At 41.5% G+C, this 26678-nt stretch overlaps 1 protein-coding gene across 2 annotated transcripts; it reads left to right on the top strand.

The window, feature by feature from the left end:
• The first annotated feature begins 659 nt into the window (after window positions 1-659).
• LOC109892803 (3-methyl-2-oxobutanoate dehydrogenase [lipoamide] kinase, mitochondrial-like) lies at window positions 660-26294 on the top strand. Of its 2 annotated transcripts, XM_020485590.2 has the most exons (11): window positions 660-1267; window positions 6436-6504; window positions 6896-7006; window positions 9261-9308; window positions 13493-13612; window positions 14245-14343; window positions 16382-16455; window positions 18713-18841; window positions 19498-19587; window positions 24030-24185; window positions 24713-26294. In XM_020485590.2, the coding sequence occupies exons 1-11, from the start codon at window positions 1028-1030 to the stop codon at window positions 24855-24857; spliced, it is 1281 nt and encodes a 426-aa protein (XP_020341179.1). In that variant the 5' UTR covers window positions 660-1027; the 3' UTR covers window positions 24858-26294. The 2 variants fall into 2 exon arrangements, with proteins under 2 accessions (XP_020341179.1, XP_031682564.1); XM_031826704.1 differs by lacking the exon at window positions 19498-19587 and having other exon boundaries at window positions 870-1267.
• The last annotated feature ends 384 nt before the right edge of the window (window positions 26295-26678 follow it).

Below are 26678 nucleotides of genomic sequence, written 5' to 3'. Positions count from 1 at the left end.
AGCACGAGGAATAATGAGTAGGATTGTGTTTTCAAAATACGCTTTTTCTGCCTTTCCAGGGAAAACTAGTTTGAAAATTCAAACATATTTTATGGAAAATAGATGCTTCTAGATGATGCACCATGCTGCCTTGTTGACATGAGCGAGCGGGACAGGTTAAACTGTTCTATTTGTAGGCCGTCATTGTAAATAAGAATTTGTCCTTATTAACTGACTTGCCTAGTTAAATAAAGGTTACATTTTTTAAAGCCCTCTCACGTCACGGAAGATGAACCGGAGCCCCCTGCTGTTCAGCATAATCTAATTCCCCCTATTCTAGGGGAAATGTAAACCAGTTCACAGGAGCATGAGCAATTTCTTAAACGACAGATCAACATGTGGCACCTTGTGGGGAAATGTCTCGAAATATGATAGAGATAGATAATGACAAAACCCTACACTTAAAAAAAAAAACTCATTCAACTTACCTCATGATATACTGTTTTATTTTAAGATAGACTGTTTTATTTGCAAACTAATTAGATGGAAAATCAATAAGTATTCTTCTCTTTCTTTTGCTCAACTGGTGCCTTGCTAAATGTGTTGCACAATAATTCATTGCATGTGACGCCTCCTCAAAACCCACTTGGTGAAAAGGTCAGAGGTCCGCTCTGATTTTCACATTCAATGGATTTGGGGAGGCTATACGAGAGGATGCGAGATATCAAGGAAATGCAATTGAGAACCTCCCACTCTTCTTGGTACTACCATTATTTTGTGCACGCACACAACCCGTACAGACAATAGGATGTGGGCGTGGCAATACACCATTCCCCGCCTCTCCTCTCTGCGATTGGTTAAACTAACGCGTCTTCTGAAAAACACTGTTGCAGACTGGTCAATCTTTTATAAAGTGACCTTTCCGTACTCTTCATGAGTTTGACTGTATCAGATACGTGCCTTTTTGCGCGATCACAAGGGTCGTCCATCAAATAATTTGAACAACCTCAGAACAGGATTTTCCTGTTCGTGTAAATATATATCCAAAATGCGTCGTAGAGTGACATGTACTGCTTTCGAGATGCTGGGCTGTGGTTCTACCACGAGCCCGAGGTTGAGCAAGCTTTTGCTTGCCCCCATCATGAGAACAATCACCCCCATCTCAACAGACAGCAAATTATTTCGTTCTACATCTTCAATACAGGGACATACAGAACTGGCACGAGAGAGGTCAAAAACCGTCACGTCGTTTTACAACCAGTCTGCAATCGATGCCTCGGCAGAAAAGGTAAGGAAATTCTGTTCCTCTGACTTGCCCTTTTGACCAGTAAGCCTCAGCACTGTCCTTAGCAGCTAGCTAAGTATTACTGTAGTGAGCTATCTAACGTTAGCGGGTTAGAACGGATGGTTAACTAGCTAATGTAGCTGATGTGATGTACAAAAATGTTTGTACACATTGGTGCGTTGCCTTGGGCCCCAAGAAGTAAGCAACTGTAACCACCATGTGAAAGATTATGACCATGTGAAAAATGATGAACAAAGTACCAGGTTTGCGTGCTCGATAAATTAGTAAAATATATATATTTAGCTAGTTTCAGATTTATTGGGAGTGACGTGAACGACACGGGTATGTAATCGACACACACCGGACAATCCAAGGTCCTTAAAATGACCTGGCAAACATTTGTCAAACCCTGGTAAAATTGGTTCGAGATTCGACAGATATTTGGACCTTCAAACTTCCATAGCTCGCGAACGATTTGAGCTACATGAGCTACATACAGTGACTTTCGAAACTATTCTCACCCCTTGACTTTCTCCAAACTGTTACAGCCTAAAATGGAAACGATTTAAAATTATCACTGGCCAACACACAATACCCCATTATGTCAAAGTGGAATTTGTTTTTATACATTTGTACAAATTCAAAATGAAAATCTGAACTGTTTTGAGTCAATAAGTATTCAACCCCTTTGTTATGGTAAGCATAAATTCAGGAGTAAACATTTGCTTCACAAGTTGCATGGACTCAGCCTGTGTGTTTAGCATGAATTTTGAATGGCTAACTCCCCTCTGTACCCCACACATACAATTAACTGTCAGGTCCCTCTGCCCAGTTGTGAATTCCAAACAGATTCAACCACCAAGACGAGGGAGATTGTCCAAGGCCTTGGAAAGAAGGGAACCTATTGGTAGATGGGTCAAATAAAATTGCAGACATTGTATATCCCTTTTGAGCCTGGGGAAGTTATTAATAACACTTTGGATGGTGTATCCGTACACCCACTTACTACAAAGATACAGGCTTCCTTCTTTACTTAGTTGCCGGAGAGGAAGGAAACCACCCAGGGATTTCACCATGAGGACAATGGTGACTTTTAAAACAATTATTTTTTAATGGGGCGGCAGCATAGCCTAGTGGTTGGAGCACAGCATTGAGATTGCCTGCAACAAGCTCAGTCCGATGATGCTGTGACACACCGCCCAGACCATGACGGACCCTCCACCTCCAAATCGATCCCGCTCCAGAGTTTAGGCCTCGGTGTAACGCTCAATCCTTCGACGATAAACAAATCTAACCATCACCCCTGGTGAGACAAAACTGTTACTCTTTAGTGAAGAGCACTTTTTGCCAGTCCTGTCTGGTTGCAGCTGATGTCTGGTTGAGGATCTGTCTTACGACAGGCCTACAAGCCCTTAATTTCCTACCGCCTGTAAGCTGTTAGTGTCTTAACGATCGCTCCACATGTGCTTGTTCATTAGTTGTTTATGGTTCATTGAACAAGCATGGGAAACAGTGCTTAAACCATTTACAATGAAGATCTGTGAAGTTGATTGAATTTTTACAATTATCTTTGAAAGACAAGGCCCTGAAAAGGGACATTTCCTTTTTTGCTGATTTTACATGTCTAATGATCTGAATGTAATTGTGTCAGTAAGGTCAGAACACTGCATGAAATCTTCTTTACTCTTCAGTAAACAGACTCACACGGACTCCCTCCCACACTCTCTCGGTCTCGCTCGCTCTCATAAACACACACCACTCTCTCTCCCACAAACACATACACACTGCTTCCAACTTAAAAAATGTTAGGCACCAAACAAAATGTATTGAGCACGAGAGTGATTTTTCATATACACTGAACAAAAATAAACTCAACATGCAGCAATTTCAAAGATTTTAGTTAGTTCACATAAAGACATCAGTCAATTGAAATAAATGAATTAGGCCCTGATCTATGGATTTGACATGACTGGGAATACAGATATGCATTGGTTTACCGATACCTTTTTATAAAGAAAAGTTGTTGTGTTGGTTGTTCATTGCTTATGCCTGCCCATATCATAACCCCACAGCCACCATGGGGCACTCTGTTCACAACGTTGACATCAGCAAACCGTTTGCCCAGACATAGTCTGCTGTTGTGAGGCCAGTCGGACATACTGCCAAATTCTCTAAATGATGTTGGTGGCTTATGGTTGAGGAATGAACATTAATTTCACTGGTAACAGCTCTGGTGGGCATTCCTGCAGTCAGCATGCCTGTTGCACGCTCCCTCAACTTGAGACATCTGTGGCATTGTGTGAATAAACATCACATTTTGGTGAAAAGGAGAAATGGTCACTAATAGGGATGTAAAAAACATTGTGCACAATTTGAGTCATAAATAAAGCTTTTTGTGCTTATGGAACATTTTCTGGGATCTTTTATTTCAGCTCATGAAACATGCGTCCAACACTTTACATGTTGCAGTTTTTATTTTTAAGTGAATTTTAAAATTGACTTTCCTTATGAACTGTAAGTCAGTCTTTCTTGAGGTTTTATGGTCTGTTTAAAAAAAAAAAAAAAAAAATAGAATCAAAGGTTGTGCTGTATGCCTCTTTGGTAAGGAATAATGAACAGTTTAAATAAGGTTGCTAAGTCAAGTGGTTGAAGAGCTATTGACATTTGAATAACCCCAGGCTGCCTACACTTTGCCATGTGAATATGACACTGGTTGGAATGATTAAAATAAGACCTGTGCAATGTTGTACTCCATTCTTCATTCATAGATAGCTACATACCTCAGGTTATTATGATTATGGATAATCCGGAATTAATCGTGAATAAGGATGAGGGAGAGTTAGACACACAAATATCATACCAAAAATGTTAACCTTTTTTTGTTATTGTAATGGTGAGAGGTTAGCATGTCTTGGGGGTATGCTATTTGTGCTTCTAACATTCTCACTCGTCATTATTCACTATTCATTCATGGCAATGTACAAAAGTTATGTAATTTCTTAACAGTTCACCTGATATGGATGAAAATTACAGCTTTTAATTTGAGGTTAGTCTGCACTTTAACTTCATAGTCATTGTTTGATTTCAAATCCAAACTTTTAGAGTATATAGAACCAAAATAAGGAAAAATGCTTCACTGTCACAATAATTATGGCGGGCACTCATTCATATCATAGGCCTAATAGTACTGTAGAGCATTTTTTTATTTGCACACAATATAGCTGAATTGCCCTGTCCTGCCCTAGGGAACCACTGCCCTGCCTCACCCCCAAAACACCCCCAGTCAGCTTTAGGAACTTAATGAAAACATTGATTATTAGTTTCGGTTGTGCTAGGCCAAGACCAGAGTGACAACCAACAGTACTGCAGACCCCCAGGGCTAGGACTGGGCTAGGGATTGCCTAAATGGGAATCCCTGTTTTCAATAGACTCCTTTTGTCGTACAGTATTGCATAAGGCATCCAGACCTTATGAAAGTTGCACAGTATACCCTTAATCCTGTAGTAAATCAAATCTAGTGATTAGAGGGCGACAGATTTTTCAACGCTGATACCAATTATTGGAGGACCAAAAAATAGCCGCTACCGATTTTTGTGTGTAATGACACAATGGGGGGGCAGTGGCATTTTTTGAAGTTTTACTTTCATGCCTTATTGCATGTTTTGGAATATTTGTATTCTGTACAGGCTTCCTTTTCACTCTGTCTGTTAGGTTAGTATTGTGGCGTAACTACAGTGTTGTTCCATCCTCTGTTTTCTCACAGCCATTTAAACTCTAAAACAGTTACAAAGTCACCATTGGCCTGATGATGAAATCCCTGAGTGGTTTCCTTACTGTCTGGCGACTGAGTTAAGAAGGACGCCTGTATCTTTATAGTGACTGGGTGTATCGATACACCATCCAAAGTGTAATTTATAACTTCACCATGCTCAAAGGGATATTCAATGCCCTTTGTGAGGCATTGGAAAACCTCCCTGGTCTTTGTGGTTGAATCTGTTTAAAATTCACTGCTCAACCTTATGTATGTTGGGGTACAGAGATGAGGTACTCATTCAAGAATCATGTTAAACACTATTGCACACAGAGCACCTTTTTGTTAGTCACATTTTCATTCCTGAACTTATTTAGGCTTGCCATAACAAAGGGGTTGATTAAGGCATTTCAGCTTTTCTTTTTAATTTGTAAAATTGTCTAAAAACATAATCCCACTTTGACATTGTGGGGTATTTTGTGTAGGTCACTGACACATTCTCAATTGAATCCATTTTATATTTAGGCTCTAACGCAACAACATGTGGAAATAGTCTAGGGGTGTGAATACTTTCAGAAGGCACTAAATGCTAACAAGTGGATGCGAATATAAACAAATTGCAAGGACAGACATGTCACACCCTAGCTCATAAAGTTGTACAAAAGTTATCTCAAAAGGTTTGCTGCACACAAAACATACTAGACAGCTGGGATTTTGTTCCAGGAGGGGATTGATTAAAGTTAAGCAAACAGAGAATTAAAATTTTAACTTGATCACCTCTTGCACTGCACAACAGTGGATTGTCAGGTTGTGGAAGCTTCTGTTTACTCTGTGGGTATTTTATAATTAAAAACAAAAACATGTGACTGGCTCAATCCGCTGCTTTGGGGAAAGGTTTCATAATGAAAAAATAATGCAACAGGTGAGATGAATACCTTGATCAGCTTTATCTATTAAAGGGATACTTGGGGATTTTGGCAATGGCCCTTCATCTACTTCCCCAGAGTCCGATGAACTTGTGCATACCACTTTCAGTTTCTGCGTGCAGTTTGAAGGAAGTTGCTAACTAGCGCAATTGCTAGTGAAATGACAGTCTATGGGTATCTGTTTGCATGCTAGTAGATACCCATAGATTTTCAGTCATAACGCTAGTTAGCATTGGCTCACGAAACTACCCCTGGTATCCACGAGTTCATCTGACTCTGGGGAAGTAGATAAAGGGCCTCATTGCCAAAGTTCAACTATCCCTTTTACCTAGTGCACAAGTTGAATGCAGGTATTTATTGAGTTCTTGTGTCCGTAATCCGTATCATGAATTCACACTACATTGTTGTTTGCTTATGTCCATTGTATCTAATATGGAGGAAATCCACTAAACCAGACCTACAACTGTTTTTCTCCTCTCTCTCGCTCTCCCCAGGCCTTGGTCCGACTGACACCAACCACCCTGCTCTATGCTGGGAAGTCTCCGGATGGAAACCACATCCTGGTAACTGACCACTCCTCTGTCCAGTCTTTGGACAATATTGTTGGTTACTTCTCATCATAATAGGCCTTAGACATGCTTTGTCTGCGGGATTGATGACTGCCTTGAAGTTGACTTGATAAGTGATGCATCTTATCTATATTTGAGTGTTCCTTAAACAAATATTGGACCAATATTTCACTTTATTTTTCTCCCATATGCTGATTTAGGAATGTCATCTTGAGTGTTTACGTGTAGCACTCTCACTGGAAATATAATTTTACTATACTACAGTATACGACTCTAAATAACCTGGGTCATAACTTTTTTGTTGTGCCTAGTCATTGATCACTTTGCCTTGCTCTGTATTGTCTGCGGTGTGCATGTCTCACCCTTTCACCCTGTTTGTTTGTAGAGTAGTGCCAAGTACCTGCACAAGGAGTTGCCTGTGCGCATTGCCCACCGTATCAAGGGCTTCCGCAGCCTTCCCTTCATCATTGGCTGCAACCCCACCATCCTGCAAGTGGTGAGTCCCTTCTCTTTGTCAACATGTCTGGTTTACCTTTCTGGTGGTGTAACGGCCCCTTTGCAACTTGCGGGACAAGCCTCTCATTCCAATCATTGTGCTCGTCTGGGAGAGGAGGGCATGTGCTCAACAGGTGTCTGAAACATAATTGAGTCATTGTCACTGTCTATCAAAATAGACTAACCTTGAACAGCCATTCATTGAGAATGGACTTCTTACACAACACTCTGCTAGTGTTTATTAGCTTAGCTGCATCACATAGCTTCCTAAAGCTTGAGGGCAGAACTCAGTATGTCAGAGTGAGCAATGAGCTGTCGCCCACTCGTAGCTATGATGTGGGCGTGCCCCAAGGGTCAATACTGGGGCCCCTCCTGTTCAGCCTGTACATTAATGATCTGCCTTCTGTCTGTACTGGGTCTGAAGTTCAAATGTATGCAGATGATAGTGATATATGTGCATGCAAAGAGCAAACAACAAGCTGCACAATAACTCACTACTGTAATGGTCCAGGTTACAAAGTGGCTCAGTGACTCGTGTCTGCATCTCAATGTGAAAAAAACTGTTTGCATGTTCTTCACAAAGAGGGCAACAGATGCTACTGAGCCAGATGTCTATGTGTCAGGGGAGAAGCTCCAGGTGGTATCTGATTTTAAGTACCTTGGCATCATACTTGATTCCAACCTCTCTTTTAAAAAGCATGTGAAAAAGGTAATTCAAATAACCAAATTCAACCTAGCTAATTTCCGATTTATACGAAATTGTTTGACTACAGAGGTAGCAAAACTGTACTTCAAATCTATGATACTCCCCCCACTTAACATACTGCTTGACTAGTTGGGCCCAAGCTTGCTGTACAACATTAAAACCTATTCAGTCTATCTACAAACAGGCTCTCAAAGTGCTTGATAGGAAGCCCAATATCCATCACCATTGTCACATCCTTAGAAAGCATGAGCTCTTGAGTTGGGAAAATCTTGTGCAATACACCGACGCATGTCTTTTTTTCAAGATCCTTAATGGCCTGGCTCCCCCTCCACTCAATATTTTTGTTAAACAGAAAACCCAGACATATGGCAGCAGATCCACAAGGTCTGCCATGAGAGGTGACTGTATAGTTCCCCTAAGGAAAAGCACCTTTAGTAAATCTGCATTCTCTGTGAGAGCTTCCATGTCTGGAATACACTGCCATCAGACACACATAACTGCACCATATATCACACTTTCACAAAATGCTTGAAGACATGGCTAAAGGTCAATCAGATTTGTGAACATGGTCCCTAGCTGTGTGTTGCCGCTCTCCATGTTGTCTGTAGCTTGTGAGGTGTGGAAACACTTTGTTGCTTTTATGAATTTTGTTGCTCTGTCTGTATGCTATGTCTTGCTTGTTCTATGTTGCTATTGTCTATATTGTAATTGTTTTTAATAACCTGCCCAGGGACTGCGGTTGAAAATTAGCCGGCTGGCTAAAACCGGCACTTTAACTGAAACGTTGATTAATGTGCACTGTCCCTGTAAAAATAAAAATAAACTCAAACTCAAATTCGTGAGAAGGGTTTCTTTACACTGTAACAAACAAATCCACATCACTCTATGCCTAAGAGAACTATAATCAATTCGATAAAGTAATGTTTATCAGCATACCCAATTTTTGCCTGAGTGTGGAAAGTTCTTCTCCCGTAGAGCTAGAGTTGAAAAGGTACATGACATTGGAGGTTTTCCTTTGTTCTTTAGCTGCCATGTGCAGTACTATGAAACCTTCTCTACTCCTCCCTTTGGCTTCTCTTCTGTCCTCCCTTCCCATGGCCTATTTACTTCATCTGATTGTCTTGACACTGTATGAACTTTTAACTAGATTTCTCACACAGCAGAGGCACTTCATTTTCACACACAAAAACAATTGGTGCCTGCAATGCATGATCAGTATTACAAGGCCTGTAGGCCTCGTGCTTTTTCTGAATATTCTCCTACCAAAATGCATAACCAGTGATGCACAAATTACAGTACATTGTTTTTTTTTTTTTAAGATGGGGAAATATTACGCATTCACTCAAACAACTATTCAGGATTTGAGTCATATTGGAAGACCTAGGCTATAATCTCATAAACATCCTCTGTTTTTGGAATTTAGGCCAGGACACATGTACGCCCATGGGATGTGTTTTGGCCCACTTATGGAGGCAGAGGAGGTTCCTCTTAACTAAGTGTGCTCAGAGGGAATTCTAATCAACACCCACTCTCTCTTTCCCTCCTGCAGCATGAGCTCTACATTCGAGCCTACCATGTGTTGAGTGATTTCCCAGTGGTGAGTAGTCAAGCGGCCACACTGAGTAGGTTGGGTTGACCCTCAGGTCTTCCATATTTATCTCTGGAGCTGGAGAGGCTGTCAGACTGGCCTGACATCTCCAGACTGACTAATATATTTGTTTGTGGAGTGGGCACCGGGTGCTCTGCTATAGAGATATAGATATATATGTATGTGTGTGTATGACGACTTCAAATGAAATCCCAAGTTCAAGAACATTAGGAAAGACAAAGATTTCACCTCCTGTAAGTGTCATTGTTTGGATGAAAAGTATAGTATTTTGAAAGGATATTTTTGCAAGAATTGTAACAAATCCAGCTGAGATGATACAACCAGCTTTATAAACGGTATACAGAGGATGGCTATTGCATGCATGCATACAGTGCCTTCGGGAAGTATTCAGACACCTTGACTTTTTCCAACTTTTGTTACATTTAGTCTTATTCTAAAATTGACTATATATATATATATATTTTAATCAGCAATCTACACACAGCAATCAGCAATCTACACACTACCACAATTACAAAGTGAAAAAAATATTCAGACCCTTTGTTATGAGACTCGAAATTGAGCTCAGGTGCATCCTGTTTCCATTGATCATCCTTGATGTTTCTACAACTTGATGGGAGTCTGTGGTAAATTCAATTGAATGGACATGATTTGGGAAGGCACACACCTGTCTATATAAGGTCCCACCGTTGACAGTGCATGTCAGAGCAAAAACCAAGCCATGAGGTCGAAGGAATTGTCCGTAGAGCTCCGAGACAGCATTGTGTCGAGGCACAGATCTGGAGAAGGGTACCAGAACACTTCAGCAGCATTTAAGATCCCCAAGAACAGGTGTCTCTATTCTTAAATGGAAGAAGTTTGGAACCTACAAGACTCTTCCTAGAGCTAGCCTCCCGGCCAAACTGAGCAGTGCCTTGGTAAGGGAGGTGACCAAGAACCTGATGGTCACTCTGAAAGAGCTTCAGAGTTCCTGTGTGGAGCTGGGAGAACCTTCCAGAAGGACTACCATCTCTGCAGGACTCTACCAATTAGGCCTTTATGGTAGTGGCCAGACGGAAGCCACTTCTCGGTAAAAGGCACATGACAGCGTGCTTGGATTTGCCAAAAGGCACATATAAACTCTCTCAGCCTGAGAAACAAGATTTTCTGGTCTGGTGTAACCAAGATTGAACTCTTTGGCCTGAATGCTAAGCATCATGTCTGGAGGAAACATGGCACCATCCCTACGGTGAAGCGTGGTGGCAGCATGCTGTGGGGATGTTTTTCAGCAGCAGGGACTGGGAGACTAGTCAGACTCGAGGCAAAAATGAACAGAGCAAAGTACAGAGATCCTTGATGAAAACCTGCTCCAGAGCACTCAGGACCTCAGACTGGGGTGACGGTTCACCTTCCAACAGGACAGCGACCCTAAGCACACAGCCAAGACGACACAGGAGTGGTTTCGGGACAAGTCTCAATGTCCTTGAGTTGCCCAGCCAGAGCCCAGTCTTGAACCCAATCAAACAGCTCTGGAGAGACTTGAAAATAGCTGCTGCAATGCTTCCCAACCAATCTGACAGCGCTTGACAGAATCTGCAGAGAAGAATGGGACAAACTCCCCAAATACTGGTGTGCCAAGCTTGTAGCGTCATACCCAAGAAGACTCTGCCATAATCACTGCCAAAGGTGCTTCAACAAAGTACTGTGTAAAGGGTCTGAGTACTTATGTAAATGTGATATTTCTGTTTATTTGTAATACATTTGCAAAAATTTCTGAAACTGTTTTTGCTTTTCATTATGGGGAATTGTGTGTAGATTGAGAAACAAAACCATTTAATCAATTTTAGAATAAGGCTGTAACGTAGTAAAATGTGGAACAATACGTTAATTACACTTTGGCTGGTGTATCGATACACCCAGTTTCCATAAAGATACAGGTGTCCTTCCTAACTCCGTTGCCGGAGAGGAAAGAAATCACGCAGTAATTTCACCTTGAAACAGTTTAAGTTAAATGGCTGTGATGGGCTAAAACTGAGGATGGATCCACAGCATTGTAATTACTCCACAATACTAACCTAAATGAAAGTGAAAAGAAGGAAGCCTATACAGAATTAATGTTTCCTAAACGTTCATCCTGTTTGCAATAAGGCACTAAAGTAAAACTGCAAAAAATGTGGCAACGAAGTGAACTTTGTCCTGAATACAACACATCAGTGAGTACCACTCTACAGTGCCCTCCACTAATATTGGCACCCTTGGTAAATATGAGCAAAACGCGTTCTGAAAAAAGTCTGACCATAAAACATTTCTCACATGTGTGCCACAATTATTGCCACCCCTTCATTCATTACCTTGTGCAACCTCCCTTTGCCAAAATAACAGCTCTGAGTCTTCTCCTACAATGCATAATGAGGTTGGAGAACACATGGCAAGGGATCTGAGACCATTCCTCCGTACAGAATCTCTCCCAATCCTTCAGATTCCGAGGTCCATGCTTGTGGGCTCTCCTCTTCACCTCATCACACAGGTTTCTATGGAGTTTAGGTCAGTGGACTGGGATGGTCATGGCAAAACCTTGATTCTGTGGTCAGGAACCATTTTTGTTGCTTTTAAGGTGTGCTTTGGATCATTGTCCTGCTGTAAGATCCAACCCATGGCCCAGTTTAAGCTTTTTAGCAGAGTTAGTCAGGTTGATTTAATATCTGCTGGTACTTGGAGTCCATGATACCATGTATCCTAACAAGATGTCCACGGCCTTTGGAAGAAAAACAGCCCCACAACAAAGATCCACCACGAAACTTCACAGTGGGGATGAGGTAGTTTTCTGCATAGTTATCTTTCTGTCTACCCCAAACCAAACTCTGGTGTTTGTTTCCAAAAAGCTCTAATTTGGTCTCATCTTACCATAGTACCTGGTCCCATTGAAAGTGCCAGTAACGTTTGGCAAACTGTAGGCGCTTGAGTTTGATTTTTTTTATGGCAACCCTCAAACGACTTGTGGTTATGCAGGTGGCGTTTAATTGTAGTTTGAGACTTTGACACCTAAACCCAACTAATGTCTACAATTCTCCAGCTGTGATCCTTGGAGATTTTTGAGCCACTTGAACCATCCTCACTGTGCGTGGGGTCAATATAGACACACGTCCTCTTCAGGCCGATTTCTTAACCTCTCCAGTTGCTTTAAACTTCTTAATTATTGCCCTGATAGGGGAAATGGGCATTTCAACCGTTGAGCTATTTTCTAATAGCCATTTCCTGATTTGTGCAGCTCCACAACCTTTTGTCGAACATCATTACTGTATTATCGTGTCTTTCCAATTAGTAATGGATGACTATGAGAACTTGGCCCATTACCTCATATGGTAAGTCATGGCTTACCACTTACGTGTTCCTAATCACTCAGCTAAACTTAAATTGGGAATATACTTCAGTAAGAATTTCTTGGCGTGCCAATAATTGTGACACCCATGTTTGAGGAATAATTTGTTTCACTTTTTTTCCATTCACTTTTACTTAAATTGAAGGTTTGATTTTTGGGAATATTTTAAAAGACCAAGAGGATGAACACTGGGAGACAAATTCACCTTTCAGCAGGACCATAACCTAAAAGACAAGGCCAAATGTGTGTGTATATATATATATATATATATATATATATATATATATATATATATATATACTGGAGTGGCTTACAAAGATGACATTGAATGTTTGAGTGGCCTAGTTACAGTTTTGACTTAAATCGGCTTAAATCTATGGCAAGACTTAAATGTCTAGCAATGATCAACAACCAACTAGTCAGAGCCTGAGAATTTTTCTAAAGCATTAATGGGCGAATGTTGCACAATCCAGGTGTGGAAAGCTTTGACTTACCAAGAAAGACTCACAGCTGTCATTGCTGTGATAACATGTATTGACTCAGGGTTGTGAATAGTTAGGTCAATTATATTGTTTTCATTTTCAATACATTAAAAAAAATCACTCGTTATTTGATGTGTGTAGAGGGGTGAATACTTTCTGAGGTGTGTGTGGATAAACAGTTGATTTCAAGCCACTTCTGCAAGTATATTTTATTCTAGTGGAGAAATTTACCAATTCACCTGACCGGAATAAGAATGGAATTCAAACCCAGCTCTGAATTTGAATAATGGTAAAATTAAAATGGATTTCACTCTGCATCATCTGTTTGTCAGATCAAGGACCAGGAGATGGACGCTCGATACAGTAAGCTGGTGCAGCAGCTCCTGGATGACCACAAGGATGTGGTCACTCTGCTGGCTGAAGGCTTCAGGGAGTGTCGGCGGCACATCCAGGTAATGGCCATAAGCATATAATTTCAGTTGATTCAAGTCATTGACTTTCCACTTCGACAGCTGTTTTATCATCTTGTTGCTGCCAGTCGTATGGAATACAACTTGAGGTTGTAGATCTTTTATTTGGTCAAATCAAATTTTATTTGTCACATACACATGGTTAGCAGATGTTAATGCGAGTGTAGTGAAATGCTTGTGCTTCTAGTTCTGACAATGCAGTAATAACCAACAAGTAATCTAACTAACAATTCCAAAGCTACTGTCTTATACACAGTGTAAGGGGATAAAGAATATGTACATAAGGATATATGAATGAGTGATGGTACAGAGCAGCATAGGCAAGATACAGTAGATGGTATCGAGTACAGTATATACATATGAGATGAGTATGTAAACAAAGTAGCATAGTTAAAGTGGCTAGTGATACATGTATTACATAAGGATGCAGTCAATGATATAGAGTACAGTATATATGTATGCATATGAGATGAATAATGTAGGGTATCTAACATTATATAAGGTAATTGGTTATAAGTTGGTTGTTGGAACTCTTTGTTTTGTAATGTTACCGTAGGATTTACAGAATGGTGTAATGTATTCCTGGCCATGAGTGTTTTGTTTTGATGTTCCAGGATGAGAACCTGGTCCGTAACTTTCTGGACACCACCCTCACCTCCCGTCTGGGCATCCGGATGTTAGCCACACACCACCTTGCCCTCCATGAAGAAAATGTATGTCTCCTATCAACCTTCTAGTCATCAATTGCTAACAGACTGAGAAAAGGAACACGCATGGGGTTATTACAGGGCAGTATTATAAGTTGAAGAGGCGAAGCATACTTGGATAACTAATTTATTTTCACACTAACTGTGCCCACCAGAACATGAACCCAACATTTCAGCCTTGCAAACACTTATAGTTTGAATTACAAGATTTACAATAAACATCTGATTAATTTATTTGTGCAGTAGTATCTCCAAATATATCTATAGATACTCTAGCATACACTAAAATGTGAACACTAGCCCACCAGTGCAGTGAAATAGTGTCACTCCCGATTGACAGATTCTAGATTATGCACCACTCATGTGAGCTAAAAGAAAAAGAAAAACACATCAGATGGACAAAGCCATTATTCTTGGTGCAGTCTGCTGGCCCCATGAATTTGGCTAGAGCCAGTTTTGTATCCTTATATTAACCCCTGATGTGCTTTATGCAACCAAAGAACAGGGCCCGGTTCCCCAAAAATCATCTGAAGGCTAAATTCATTGTTAGACCCTTCGTAGGAGGATTATTAAATCTGAGCTGCTTCCCAAAACCATCGTTATTGAAGTTCACTTGAGAATGCTCGTAATCAACGCCTGCCCCAGGCCACTCGTAGAACAGCTAAGTGCTTCATTAGAAGTTATCGTCTTTGACCGCCGATAACTTCAGAACAAAGTTGACTATGAATAAAGTTGCCAATCTCTTTGCAATTGATACAAACAAGCCATGTATAAAAACATGCTTTAAATGAATACAGAGATGACTGCAATAAAATATAACTATGCTATGGGCTTATGTTAATCATATTGAAATGCATTTCATGTTCAATCTAGTTCAATTTTGCTACTTGTAGGCTACCGTCTGTAATTTGTGTCAATATATTACATGATGTGTAATCTAACGGGCGCAATGATGTGCCAAGTCTGGGATTTAGTGCATTATTGTTATTATTGGGTAAGCACTAGAATAAGCTGCCTCAATATTTGCAGCTGTAGGTGGTAATACAGCTCTAGGACAGGGATCAACTAGATTCAGCCACAGGCAGATTTTTAAAAAATGGTGTGGTCGAGGGGGCTAAAAATAATTTGTGGACTGCAAATTGACCGCAAGATGCCCAAACGGATATAACATTTGACTAAAACATAATTTCAAATTGTGTGGGAATACTTTGGAAAAGATTTCCTAAATGTATTTGCTGATTTTATATTCTGGTGTTTTTAGTTATGTCCAATGGTGCAGCGGTCTACGGCACTGCATCTCAGTGCCTAGGTGTCACTACAGACCCTGGTTTGATTCCAGGCTGTATCACAACTGGCCTTGATTGGGAGTACCATAGGGCGGCGCACAATTGGCCCAGTGTCGTCCGGGGTGGGTAGGCCGTCCATTATGAATAGGAATTTGTACTTAACCAACTTGCCTAGTTTATAAAATGATCACCCTAAATAATGTTAAGGTACGATTTGAATGGAGAAAGCTGATCCAAGAGCAGCACACCCTTTTGATTCTGTCAGTATCGACACGTGCGCCAACGACTCAATATGCAGAGATAATGGTCGTTTTGGGAAATGCATGTTACATCTTCTGCCATTGTAGGAAAGATGCATCTTTAAAACACTCGTAAACTTAAGTTCCAGTGTGAGTGGGCCTCAGAATAATTTAATCTGACTCAGTTATAGGATCTATGTAACGTTTCGGTGGTCAGGATGATGAAGCATGTTTGCCAGGTCTAGAGACTGTTAGTTAGCCACTAGTACCTGACACCTCGCCGAGCGTTATGCTTTTGTTGCCCAACAACACTTAGACCTAACTCACTATTTTATCAAATCCTTTGACTGCTGGTTTCTTTCTGAAACATTTTGAGATTACTTGCCCCATTTAGCACATGTAGTAAATTCTGACTAAGATTACATTGACTCTTAAGAAATTGGGCAAACTATCCTATGTTTTGCGTGTCAATAATAAAGCTTTTGCTTCTCCTCTTATACCTTTCATCCCTCTATGCAGCCTGATTTTGTGGGCATCATCTGCAGGCGACTCTCCCCCAAAAAGATCATTGAGAAATGGGTTGATTTTGCAAGGTAAGTGGTGGCTCCGTTACCTTAGATATTGGTTTAGAATCTCACTACTTCTGTATTAGACCACAGAACACGCTCTGCCTTCTATTTGCCCCTACTTTTCTGTGATAAGATGATATAGCTCATGTACAGACTTGTCACAGGGCCTGCCATTGTGAACTGTATATGGGCCTTTGTTCTACCTTATCCAATTGTTAATGGATAACAATGTAAAGAATTCTAACAACTATTCAGACTATCTCAAAATGTAGGTAACTTCTATAAGATTTAGTACAGACCAGGCCTGACACAATGTAGAAATAGTAGCCTACTTTGACGACAATTCTGTGAATGAAACAACTATTTGGATAGAATATTCTTTTTAAAACATCTGTTCAGAGACAAGACTTGTAGTACAAATTCATGTTTCACACTCACTTTAGTGTTTGCATTTAGCCTACAACATGTCATGGAACTTCTGGAAGCACGGCCCCATCCTGCAAGTGGCACAACACGTAGCGCACCCGAAGGAGGTTTCTACACATCTCCCACACACCCTCTTTTGTGCCCTTCAAACTTAACCTGCTTTCAAATGAGTTACAACTCGGTCCGCACACCCAGGTGCCACACTCTTGGATCCCCTCTTCCAGCCACTGTAGCCATATCACGAAGTGACTGTTTGCAAACTGCATTCTGAATGCCTTCATGGACCAGCGCCTGCGGTTTCTTGGAGGGGTCCTTTGTGTGGGGGACACTGCAATGTACACATTTAGGATGGCAATGTTGAACATTGAACCCCCAAAACACATACTTCCACCATTTTCTGCCTGTGCATCCAACATTGTAATAGCTCTAATGTTCAATCCCACCCATTTTCTTGTTGTAATCCATTACAAGCTCTGTAACCGAAGGTCCTGACCTCTTAAAAACAACTCCAAAGCCACTGTCACTTTAGGCCCAAGCTGTGTGCTACAAGGGTGAATGGTGGGACTTAGGGCAGGCACACGCCATTGAAACGTAGGCTCCCCTCTCGGGTATGCTCTCCCTCTGCTTCGTCCACTCCTTCCACTATTTTCTTCCTCTTCTCTCCTCATTCATCTCTATCCCTCCAGTCCTCTAACTCCTATTCCTCTCTGCCTTTTGCTGCTGGGCCCTGACACATCACTTCTTTTTCACTGACCGAGTAACAACAAATAGGATACCATTGTAGTCAGGAACATAATGTCTCTCTCATCCTTCCTCTCTTTTTCTCAACCATACATGTACTATATTCCTAATAAATTGTGTGATAGTTACGCCTCCAATTCCTTTCTCGCTTTCTTTCCCTTTCTCTTCCTAAAAAAATAAATACAAATAAAAATAAACTCTTGCCTGACACACTAACTACAGAGTTCGCCAATGTTAGCTGATTAGTTACGAAGCTGGGACAGTCTCCAAATGAATTGCAGTGGTAGAAACAGGACAAAACAAGCAACTTGTTACCTGGCTATGTAAACGAATATCCAACTTGTGAGCTTCACTGCGCATGCATCTATACTGAACAAAAATATAAAAGCAACATGTCAAGTGTTGATCCCATGTTTCATGAGCTGAATTAAGAGCCCGGAAATGTTCCATATGCACAAAAAGCTTCTCTCGAACTTTGTGGACAATTTTGTTTACACCCGTTAGTAAGCATTTTTCCTTTGCCAAGATAATCCTGACAGGTGTGGCATATCAAGAAGCTGATTGAACAGCATGATCATTACACAGGTGCACCTTGTTCTGGGGACAACAAGGTCACTAAAATGTGCAGTTTTGTCACAACGCCACAGATGTCTCAAGTTTTGATGGAGCGTGCAATTGACATGCTGACTGCAGGAATGTCCACCAGAGCTGTTGCCAGAGAATTGAATGTTAATTTCTCTACCATAAGTCACTGTCCAATAGGCTACCTGGCTTACTCCACTGGCTCTGTATCAAGGTATTAAGTTCATAGTCATAACCACAGTTTTGTGTGGCACAATGCAACCTAAACAAGAGAGCATATCCACTCACATAGACAAGCACAAGCCTCTGCATTTGTTGTCCCAGTTCAGCCCCTCTAGGGATGTGCAGCTCTCTCAGCCCTCACTTAACCTCTTTCCAGCTGATTGAGATGTTTTATTTAATCCATTTTAGAATAAAGCTGTAATGTGGAAAAAGTGAAGTGGTCTGAATAAATGCACTGTATCAGTATTGCACTGTATCAGTACACAATTGTAAGTGTGTGTGTGTGCATCCTTCCTCATGTCTTCTGCAGGCGTCTGTGTGAGCACCAGTACGGTAACTCCCCGCGGGTGCGTATCAACGGCCATGTGGCGGCCCGCTTCCCCTTCATCCCCCTGCCCCTAGACTACATCCTGCCTGAGCTGCTGAAGAACGCCATGAGGTACCAGAACACTTCACTAATCCTTTTAACTTTCTGACAACTCACACACCCCTGAAACAACATACCTTTTCCCTTTGACTACTTATCTAACAGGAAATCAGACTCCACGGTAGCCATTGTAAGAGTATACATAACTAAATCTCTAGCTAGACAACTTATTTTCTTCAAAGTATTTAGCTGTGTGCTACTGCTCTTGGTGGTGAAATGTTGCCCTGGCACTTATGAGAGGATTGCTACGGTGTGTGTTCAATAAGATAATCAGCCAATGTATCTGTTCTGTTCATGGAGCTCTGTCTCAGATGTCACAATTAGCAGACAGACCATTCACTGACTCATGTTCCTCCTTCCTACAAGGCAGTGTATTTAGGGTGTGTCATCTACCAGTGAGTCAAACTCATTCCATGGAAGGCTGAGTGTGAGTTTGTGCTCCACCCCTGTACTTGATTGATGAAATAAGGTCACTTATTAGTAAGGAACTCCCCTCACCTGGTTGTCTAGGTCTTAATTGAAAGGACAAACCTGCAGACACTCGGTCCTACGTGGAATGAGTTTGACACCCCTGCTCTAAACAATCCTGCGTCGGGTTACGTTGAAGGACTCCACAGGATAATGTCCTCACAGCCTGCTCTTGACCTCTTCGCAACCTGTTCTCACAGGGCCACCATGGAAAGCCATCTCGACACACCTTACAACTTGCCTGATGTCATAGTCACCATTGCTAACAACGACGTGGACTTTGTCATCAGGTGAGTGGGTTACCTTCGGCACCTTGATTATCTTTACCTCGATCTACTCAAGACTCCTTTAACAAGGTTAAAGAATTATGCAGTTGCTAGCTAATTTGTTCTGGGATATAAACACAGTTATTTTACTTGAAATGCACAAGGTCCACTACTCCGACAACTAATCCACACCTAAAACGGTCAACCGATGCATTTGTAGTTCTCTCCTCCCAGGCTTTTTCTTCTTTGGACTTTATATGGCGATTGGCATCTAACTTTCATAGGTGTATTACCACGACTGACCGACCAACCTCAGTTCATATTTCAATCACCCATGTGGGTAATACCAAGGAGGCACGTGGGTATCTGCTTCTATAAACCAATGAATAGATGGGAGAGGCAGGACTTGCACCGTGTTCAGCATCACAAATAGAACTGACTCCTATTTTAGCGCTTGGCAACGCAGACGCTTGTTGGTACACACGTGTGGGTGCAATGATTGAATAACATGCATGTGTACATTTATTTTGCAGCGAACGCAACACGTTCAACATGTTAGGAGTCCCAGACTCTGGGTTTAGCTGTTTGAATGGGAAACCTGACGCCTCAGGGTGAATTCCTTTAAACTGCAGGCTTATCATGCCCAGTGTGGTCGCCATGGAAACAGCAGTTCAGGACCACAAGGAACGCACCGTCGGCAGACTTGCTCACATGCAGTATTTAAGAATAGTAAATCAATGTTGACACTGAACAAATCTACTGATACTAAATTGTTTTAACAGCACAGATTGCAGAACAGGTCAGTGTATTAAGTGCTTTTGTACTCCAGTCATTCCCAAATGCATTTACATAGTGCATTTGTAAAGTATTCAGACCCCTTGACTTCTTCCACATTTGTTTACATTACAGCTGACACACAATACCCCATAATGACAAAGCAAAAACAGTTTTTTTAGAAATGTTTTCCAATGTATACAAAATAAGAAATTGAAATATCACATTTACATAAGTATTCAGACCATTTACTCTTTTACAACTTTGTTGAAGCACCTTGGCAGTGACTACAGCCTCAGGTCTTCTTGGATATGACGCTACAAGTTTGGCACACCTGTATTTGTGGAGTTTCTCAAATTTCTTCTCTGCAGATCCTCTAAAGCTCTGTCAGGTTGGATGGGGAGCGTCCGCTGCACAGCTATTTTCAAGTTTCTCCAGAGATGTTCGATTGGGTCCGGGCTCTGGCTGGACCACTCTACTCCATTCAGAGACTTGTCCAAAACCACTCCTGCATTGTCTTGGCTGTGTGCTTAGGGCCATTGTCCTATTGGACGGTGAACTCGGCCATGGAAAACAATTTCATGAAGCTTCTGACAAACAGTCCCTTGTGCTGACATTGCTTCGAGGTATTTTGGAACTCTGTAGTGAGTGTTGCAACCTGAGGACAGACGATAGTTACGCGTTGCACGCTTCAGCACTCAGTGGTCTCGTTCTGTGGGCTTGTTTGGCCTACCACTTTGCGGCTGAGCCGTTGTTGCACCTAGACGTTGCCACTTAACAATAACAGCACTTAAAGTTGACCGGGGCAGGGCAGCAATTTGACAAACTGACTTGTTGTAAAGGTGGCATCCTATGACGGTGCCACGTTGAAAGTCAATGAGCTCTGCAGTCAGGCTATTCTTCTGCCAATGTTTGTTTATGGCGATTGCATGGCTGTGTCCTCAATTTGATACACCTGTCAGCAGCGGTTGTGGCTGAAATAGCCAAATCCACTAATTTGAAGGGGTGTCCACACACAAATATGAAAAAACGGATGAAGTCTGAAGTTTACATGCACCTTAGCCAAAAATCTTGACTCAGTTTTTCATCATTCCTGACATTTAATCCTAGTAAAAATGCTGGGTCTTAGGTCAGTTAGGATCACCACTTTATTTTAATAATGTAAAATGTCAGAATAATAGCGAAGGGAATTATTTATTTCAGCTTTTTCTTTTTATCGCATTCCCAGTGGGTCAGAAGTTTACATACGCTCAATTAGTATTTGGTAGCATTGCCTTTAAATTGCTTAACTTGGGTCAAGTGTTTTGGGTAGCCTTCCACAAGCTTCACACAATAATTTGGGTGAATTTTGTAGGCCTCCTTGCTCGAACACGCTTTATCAGTTCTGCCCACAGATTTTCTATAGGATTGAGGTCAGGGCTTTGTGATGGCCACTCCAATACCTTGACTTTGTTGTCCTTAAGCCGTTTTGCCACAACTTTGGAAGTATGCTTGGGGTCATTGTCCATTTGGAAGACCCATTTGCGACCAAGCTTTAACTTTGTGACTGTCTTGACGTTACTTCAATATATGCACATCATTTTCTTTCCTCATGATGCCATCTATTTTGTGAAGTGCACCAGTCCCTCCTGCAGCAAAGCACCCCCACAACATGATGCTGCCACCGCCGTCCTTCACGGTTGGGATGGTGTTCTTCGGCTCTCTCTTCTGCTCTTTTTTTTGCAAGCCTCTCCCTTTTTCCTCCAAACATAACAATGGTCATTATGGCCAAACAGTTCTATTTTTGTTTCCTCAGACCAGAGAACAGTTCTCCAAAAGTACGATCTTTGTCCCCATTTGCAGTTGCAAACTGTAGTCTATCTTTTTTTATGGCGATTTTGGAGTGGGTTCTACCATGCTCAGCGGCCTTTCAGGTTGTTGATATCGGACTTGTTTTACTGTGGATATAGATACTTTTGTACCTGTTCCCTCCAGCATATTCACAAGATCCTTTGCTGCTGTTCTGAGATTGATTTGCACTTTTCGCAGCAAAGTACATTGATTTCTAGGAGACCGAACGCGTCTCCTTCCTGAGCGGTATGACAGCTGCGTGGTCCCATGGTGTTTATACTTGCATACTATTGTTTGTCCAGATGAACGTGGTACCTTCAGGCATTTGGAAATTGCTCCCAAGGATGAACCAGACTTTTGGAGGTCTACAAAAAAAAAATCTGAGGTCTTGGCTGATTTCATTTGATTTTCCCATGATGTCAAGTAGAAACACTGCGTTCAAGGTAGGCCTTGAAAATACATCCACAGGTACACCTCCAAGCTTCTAAAGCCATGACATTTTTCAAGCTGTTTAAAGGCACAGTCAACTTAGTATGTAAACTGACCCACTGGAATTGTGAGTGAAATAATCTGTCTTTAAACAATTGTTTGTAAAATGACTTGTTTCATACACAAAGTAGATGTCCTAACTGACTTTCCAAAACTATAGTTAACAGGAAATTTGTGGAGTGGTTAAAAAACGAGTTTTAATGACTCCAACCTAAGTGGATTTAAACTTCCGACTTCAACCATACATGCATGCAATATGCTGCTTGTATTTGGCTGCTTTGAAAGTGAACCGGTTGCTTGTGACCAGGGGTGTATTCATTCTGCCCATTTCTGTTGAGAGAAATATATTTAAAAAATAACTCTTAGGTTGTGTTCATAAATTCGCTCTGGGTGTTCCTGAATTCAGAGCTTTGCCAGATTGTCCGTTCATAATTCAGAGCTTTTTGCTCTCGGCGCGTTCAGCGCACACACTAGTTGATCTGACCGAGGAGTAGGTTTGATCCAAACGTTCTGACCTCAAAACGGCAGTCAAGCACCCAAGCTAAGTGGCTAAAGTTGACGATCTTGCTAGCTACTTCCAGACACAAATGAGAGAACACCTCATTGACCATTTTACTCGCTCTAGCAGAGCTGGTTGAAGTGGTTTCATATAGTCTGGTGACTGCTGCTGGCAACAATTTTAATAACTTTTTTTTGTTGTTGCCAACTTTTGCTGACACCGGTCTTATTCAGTGGTTGTTGCGCTTCGGGATCAGTTATCTGGGCTCTGGCACACTCTGATCAGAGTGCTCTGGAATCGGAGCAGATAGCCAGAGTGATTTTACAAAAGCACCCTTAAACGGAAGCTACGAAACCAAAACAACTGGGATAAACTGAATTTGTCTAACTTGCTTGCAGGCAAGAGTGTACAAGGTGATATTGAATGTGTCACTGTCAACTTGATTACAATAGTTTTTTATCCTGCACCTACATTGTAAACTTTTATTCATAGGCTTGGTTGTAGCAACCTCGTGATGGGTATAGGGAAAATTTTGAGTATCATGTAGTAGCCAAAACATATCACGGTTACATTGAACTGGGTGAATGGAATATGAATGACAGTCATCCAGTGTGCTGTAATAGAAAATAAGGCCATGCTCATGAAAAGTCTTAAACGTCATTGACCGCCACTGGTGGCCATATAGGGGAATAAGAAACCAAAGGATGGTACCGGCATTTGACAAAGTAGTCTTGATGTGGGCTAGCGTTAGGTTTAAGTGACTGGCAGGAGACCTTTTGGTAGGCTGTCATTGTAAATAAGAATTTGTTAACATGAATATTACACCTTTTTAATTTCTCTTGTGTAACCCTGGGGTATCCTCCATGTTCGTCAGGATCTCAGACCGTGGTGGCGGCATCTCCCACAACATCCTGGACAAGGTGACGGACTACCATTACAGCACAGCTGAAGAGAGCTACCAAGACCCTCGTATGAACAACCTTTTCAACACCTTGACCAACAGTGGGCCTCAGTCCGGCCCAATGCACGGGTGAGTTAGACGGGCCTTATACAATTTCAGTTGGAAAACATTTGCACCAGTTCAGCCATAGTGAATGTGAACAAGGTAATTGATACATGTGATAATCCTGTTCATTGTGTCCTGTCTGTCAATCCCCTTTCTACTACATCGGTTCTTAATCTCATAATGCTGGGTTGAATTGACTGCCAGTGTGCCATGGTGATGCCACTTAAAGTAGAAAAATATCACACGCTTCCATTTCACTGAGTCACATGGGTTTACTTTATCCTATGAATTATTGAGACTTGAAGGGGGATGGATATGGAAGTAAAAAAGGTTGTCTTAACTGTTCTTTTCCATTAAGTAGTCATGTAGATGAAACCTACGAAATACTTAATTTGTGAAAAAATCTGCATTTAGCAGCCCCAAATTATTTATACACATTTGCTTTCTCTGGAAGGTGGTCATCGCATGTTGCAATGCAAAATCTATCAATTTGTTAATGAGTGCCAGTTTACAAACCATATTATTAACGAATGAGAAACTGTGCCCGTCAGGTTTGGCTTTGGACTGCCCACCTCCCGGGCATACGCTGAGTACCTGGGCGGTTCCCTGTCCATCCAGTCCATGCAGGGTATCGGCACCGACGTCTACCTGCGCCTGCGTCACATCGACGGCAAGGGAGAAAGCTTCCGTGTCTGAGACCACTTGCAGGGAGCACAGATATAGTTCCACAAAGGGGCTCAACCATTTCAGTGTAAGCCAGGGCTAGGCTGATATAGTTGACCAGTTGTCTCTTCACAAACTGGCTTCTTAAAGTTTCCTATTTTTTCCTCAACTTTAAATGGCTGCCCAGTTGGCGCTTTCACCTCCTTTTTGTTTTGCGTTTCCCTCTGTCACCGCTCTTCAGCGTTGAGCGGTTTTGAACTCTTGAGCGTACAGGTCATAAGCAGAGCGTGTTTAGTGTTAATGTTAGTTTGGTAAAAAGGAAACAAATCTGCCTTAAAGTTAATTTGGTCTGCCTTTACGTTACTTGTGTTGCATAGCTTCTGCAACTATAAAAAGACTAAAGAACAGAAGGGAGAGGTCTCTTTACACACTCCAGTGGCTACTACCTGAGCTTGGCTGACGCTGCCCTTAAGACTCCTCTTAAATCACCTGTGGAGGACACCACGGAGGATATTGCCAAAACACCAGTCAAAACACACTGCCAAAACAATGCTTGTGATTAAATTTGAAGAAAACGAGCAGAAGGAACTGTTGCGTGAACTCTTGGTTCAGCGCCATTTTGTCAAACTCTTAAGCAAGGCCACGAGCAGAGATGTTCAGTTGCCTTACTGTGTGCGGGTCCTTACAAAAACATGCTAATGTAACTTGTTCAATTTCATCTTTGTAATGCAATTTCACACATACCACGTTAGTAAATCTAAAAACATTTGCATAATACATTTGGGGGGTGGGGGGGTGGAAATGCCCTTCACTTGCTGTGTCATTATAATATCTGAACTATAATTTGTTTTTTGCTTTCAATACACTGGAAGAAGTTTTGTTTATTCAAGTTTTCAAAATGTATATTTGAGGTTGCTAATTTCCTTTTTGTTTTGAAGTAGGCTTGGCGTCGAAGGCATTTTTTACTGAACACATTCCGAGGAAGGTCAAGTTTTCATACTTTTGAAACTGTATTTTCAGTATGGTGGACGTTCAAGGTGCATGATGAATTATCAGAATATAGAACTGTAGGTATGTGGGTCTGGCTTGCTGGCATAAGCGTGCTGGGAATTTGCATGTAAATCCTTCAGTGTATTCAAATCAGTGAGGAGCATTTGCAACATTTCACCTCGATGAATATACCTCTGGTTATTAATGTTCCCTGTGATTTAAACATTTTGGGATGGGGCTAGGTAGAGAAGAATTAGTATCTTTCTAGCATGAGAATTCCTGTCGGATAGACTGCAGTGACCTCATGAAGTATGTGCCCTGTCTAAATCTTCCCCCTGCTGGCAAAAGTGATGAAGCCTGACACAAACAGCATAATAGTTTGAGTTATGACTTGTATACAGAACAAAAATATGAATGCAACATGTGAAGTGTTGTTTCATGAGCTGAAATAAAATATTCCAAAGATTTTCCAAAAGCTTCTTTCAAATGTTGTGCTCAGATTTGTTTACATCCCTGTTGGTGCGCATTTCTCCTTTCCCAAAAGAATCCATCCAGTGTGGCATATTGAAAAGCATGAACATAACACAGATGTGCCCTGTGCTATGCACAATAAAAGGCCACTCTAAAATGTGTAGTTTTGTCACAACACAATGCCACATATGTCTCAAGTTTTGAGGGAGTGTGCAATTGGCAAGCTGACTGCAACAATGTCCACCAGAGAATTTAATGTTAATTTCTCTACCATAAGATGCCTCTCATGTCATTGTAGATTATTTGGCAGTACATCCAACTGGCCTCACAACCACAGACCATGTGTTACCACACCAGTCAAGGACCTCCACATCCGGCCTCTTCACCTGCAGG

This window comes from Oncorhynchus kisutch, linkage group LG6, assembly GCF_002021735.2.
Source record: "Oncorhynchus kisutch isolate 150728-3 linkage group LG6, Okis_V2, whole genome shotgun sequence".
Lineage (NCBI taxonomy): Eukaryota > Metazoa > Chordata > Actinopteri > Salmoniformes > Salmonidae > Oncorhynchus > Oncorhynchus kisutch.
This window is presented reverse-complemented; position numbering and strand designations above follow the sequence as displayed.

Bases quoted from the DNA above. Each gene is read 5' to 3' on its own strand.
- LOC109892803 (XM_020485590.2), top strand. From the start codon at position 1,028: ATGCGTCGTAGAGTGACATGTACTGCTTTCGAGATGCTGGGCTGTGGT. The intron at 16,456-18,712 runs GTAAGTGGTGGC...TGTCTTCTGCAG, and splicing joins AAATGGGTTGATTTTGCAAG to GCGTCTGTGTGAGCACCAGT. The intron at 19,588-24,029 runs GTGAGTGGGTTA...CATGTTCGTCAG, and splicing joins GACGTGGACTTTGTCATCAG to GATCTCAGACCGTGGTGGCG.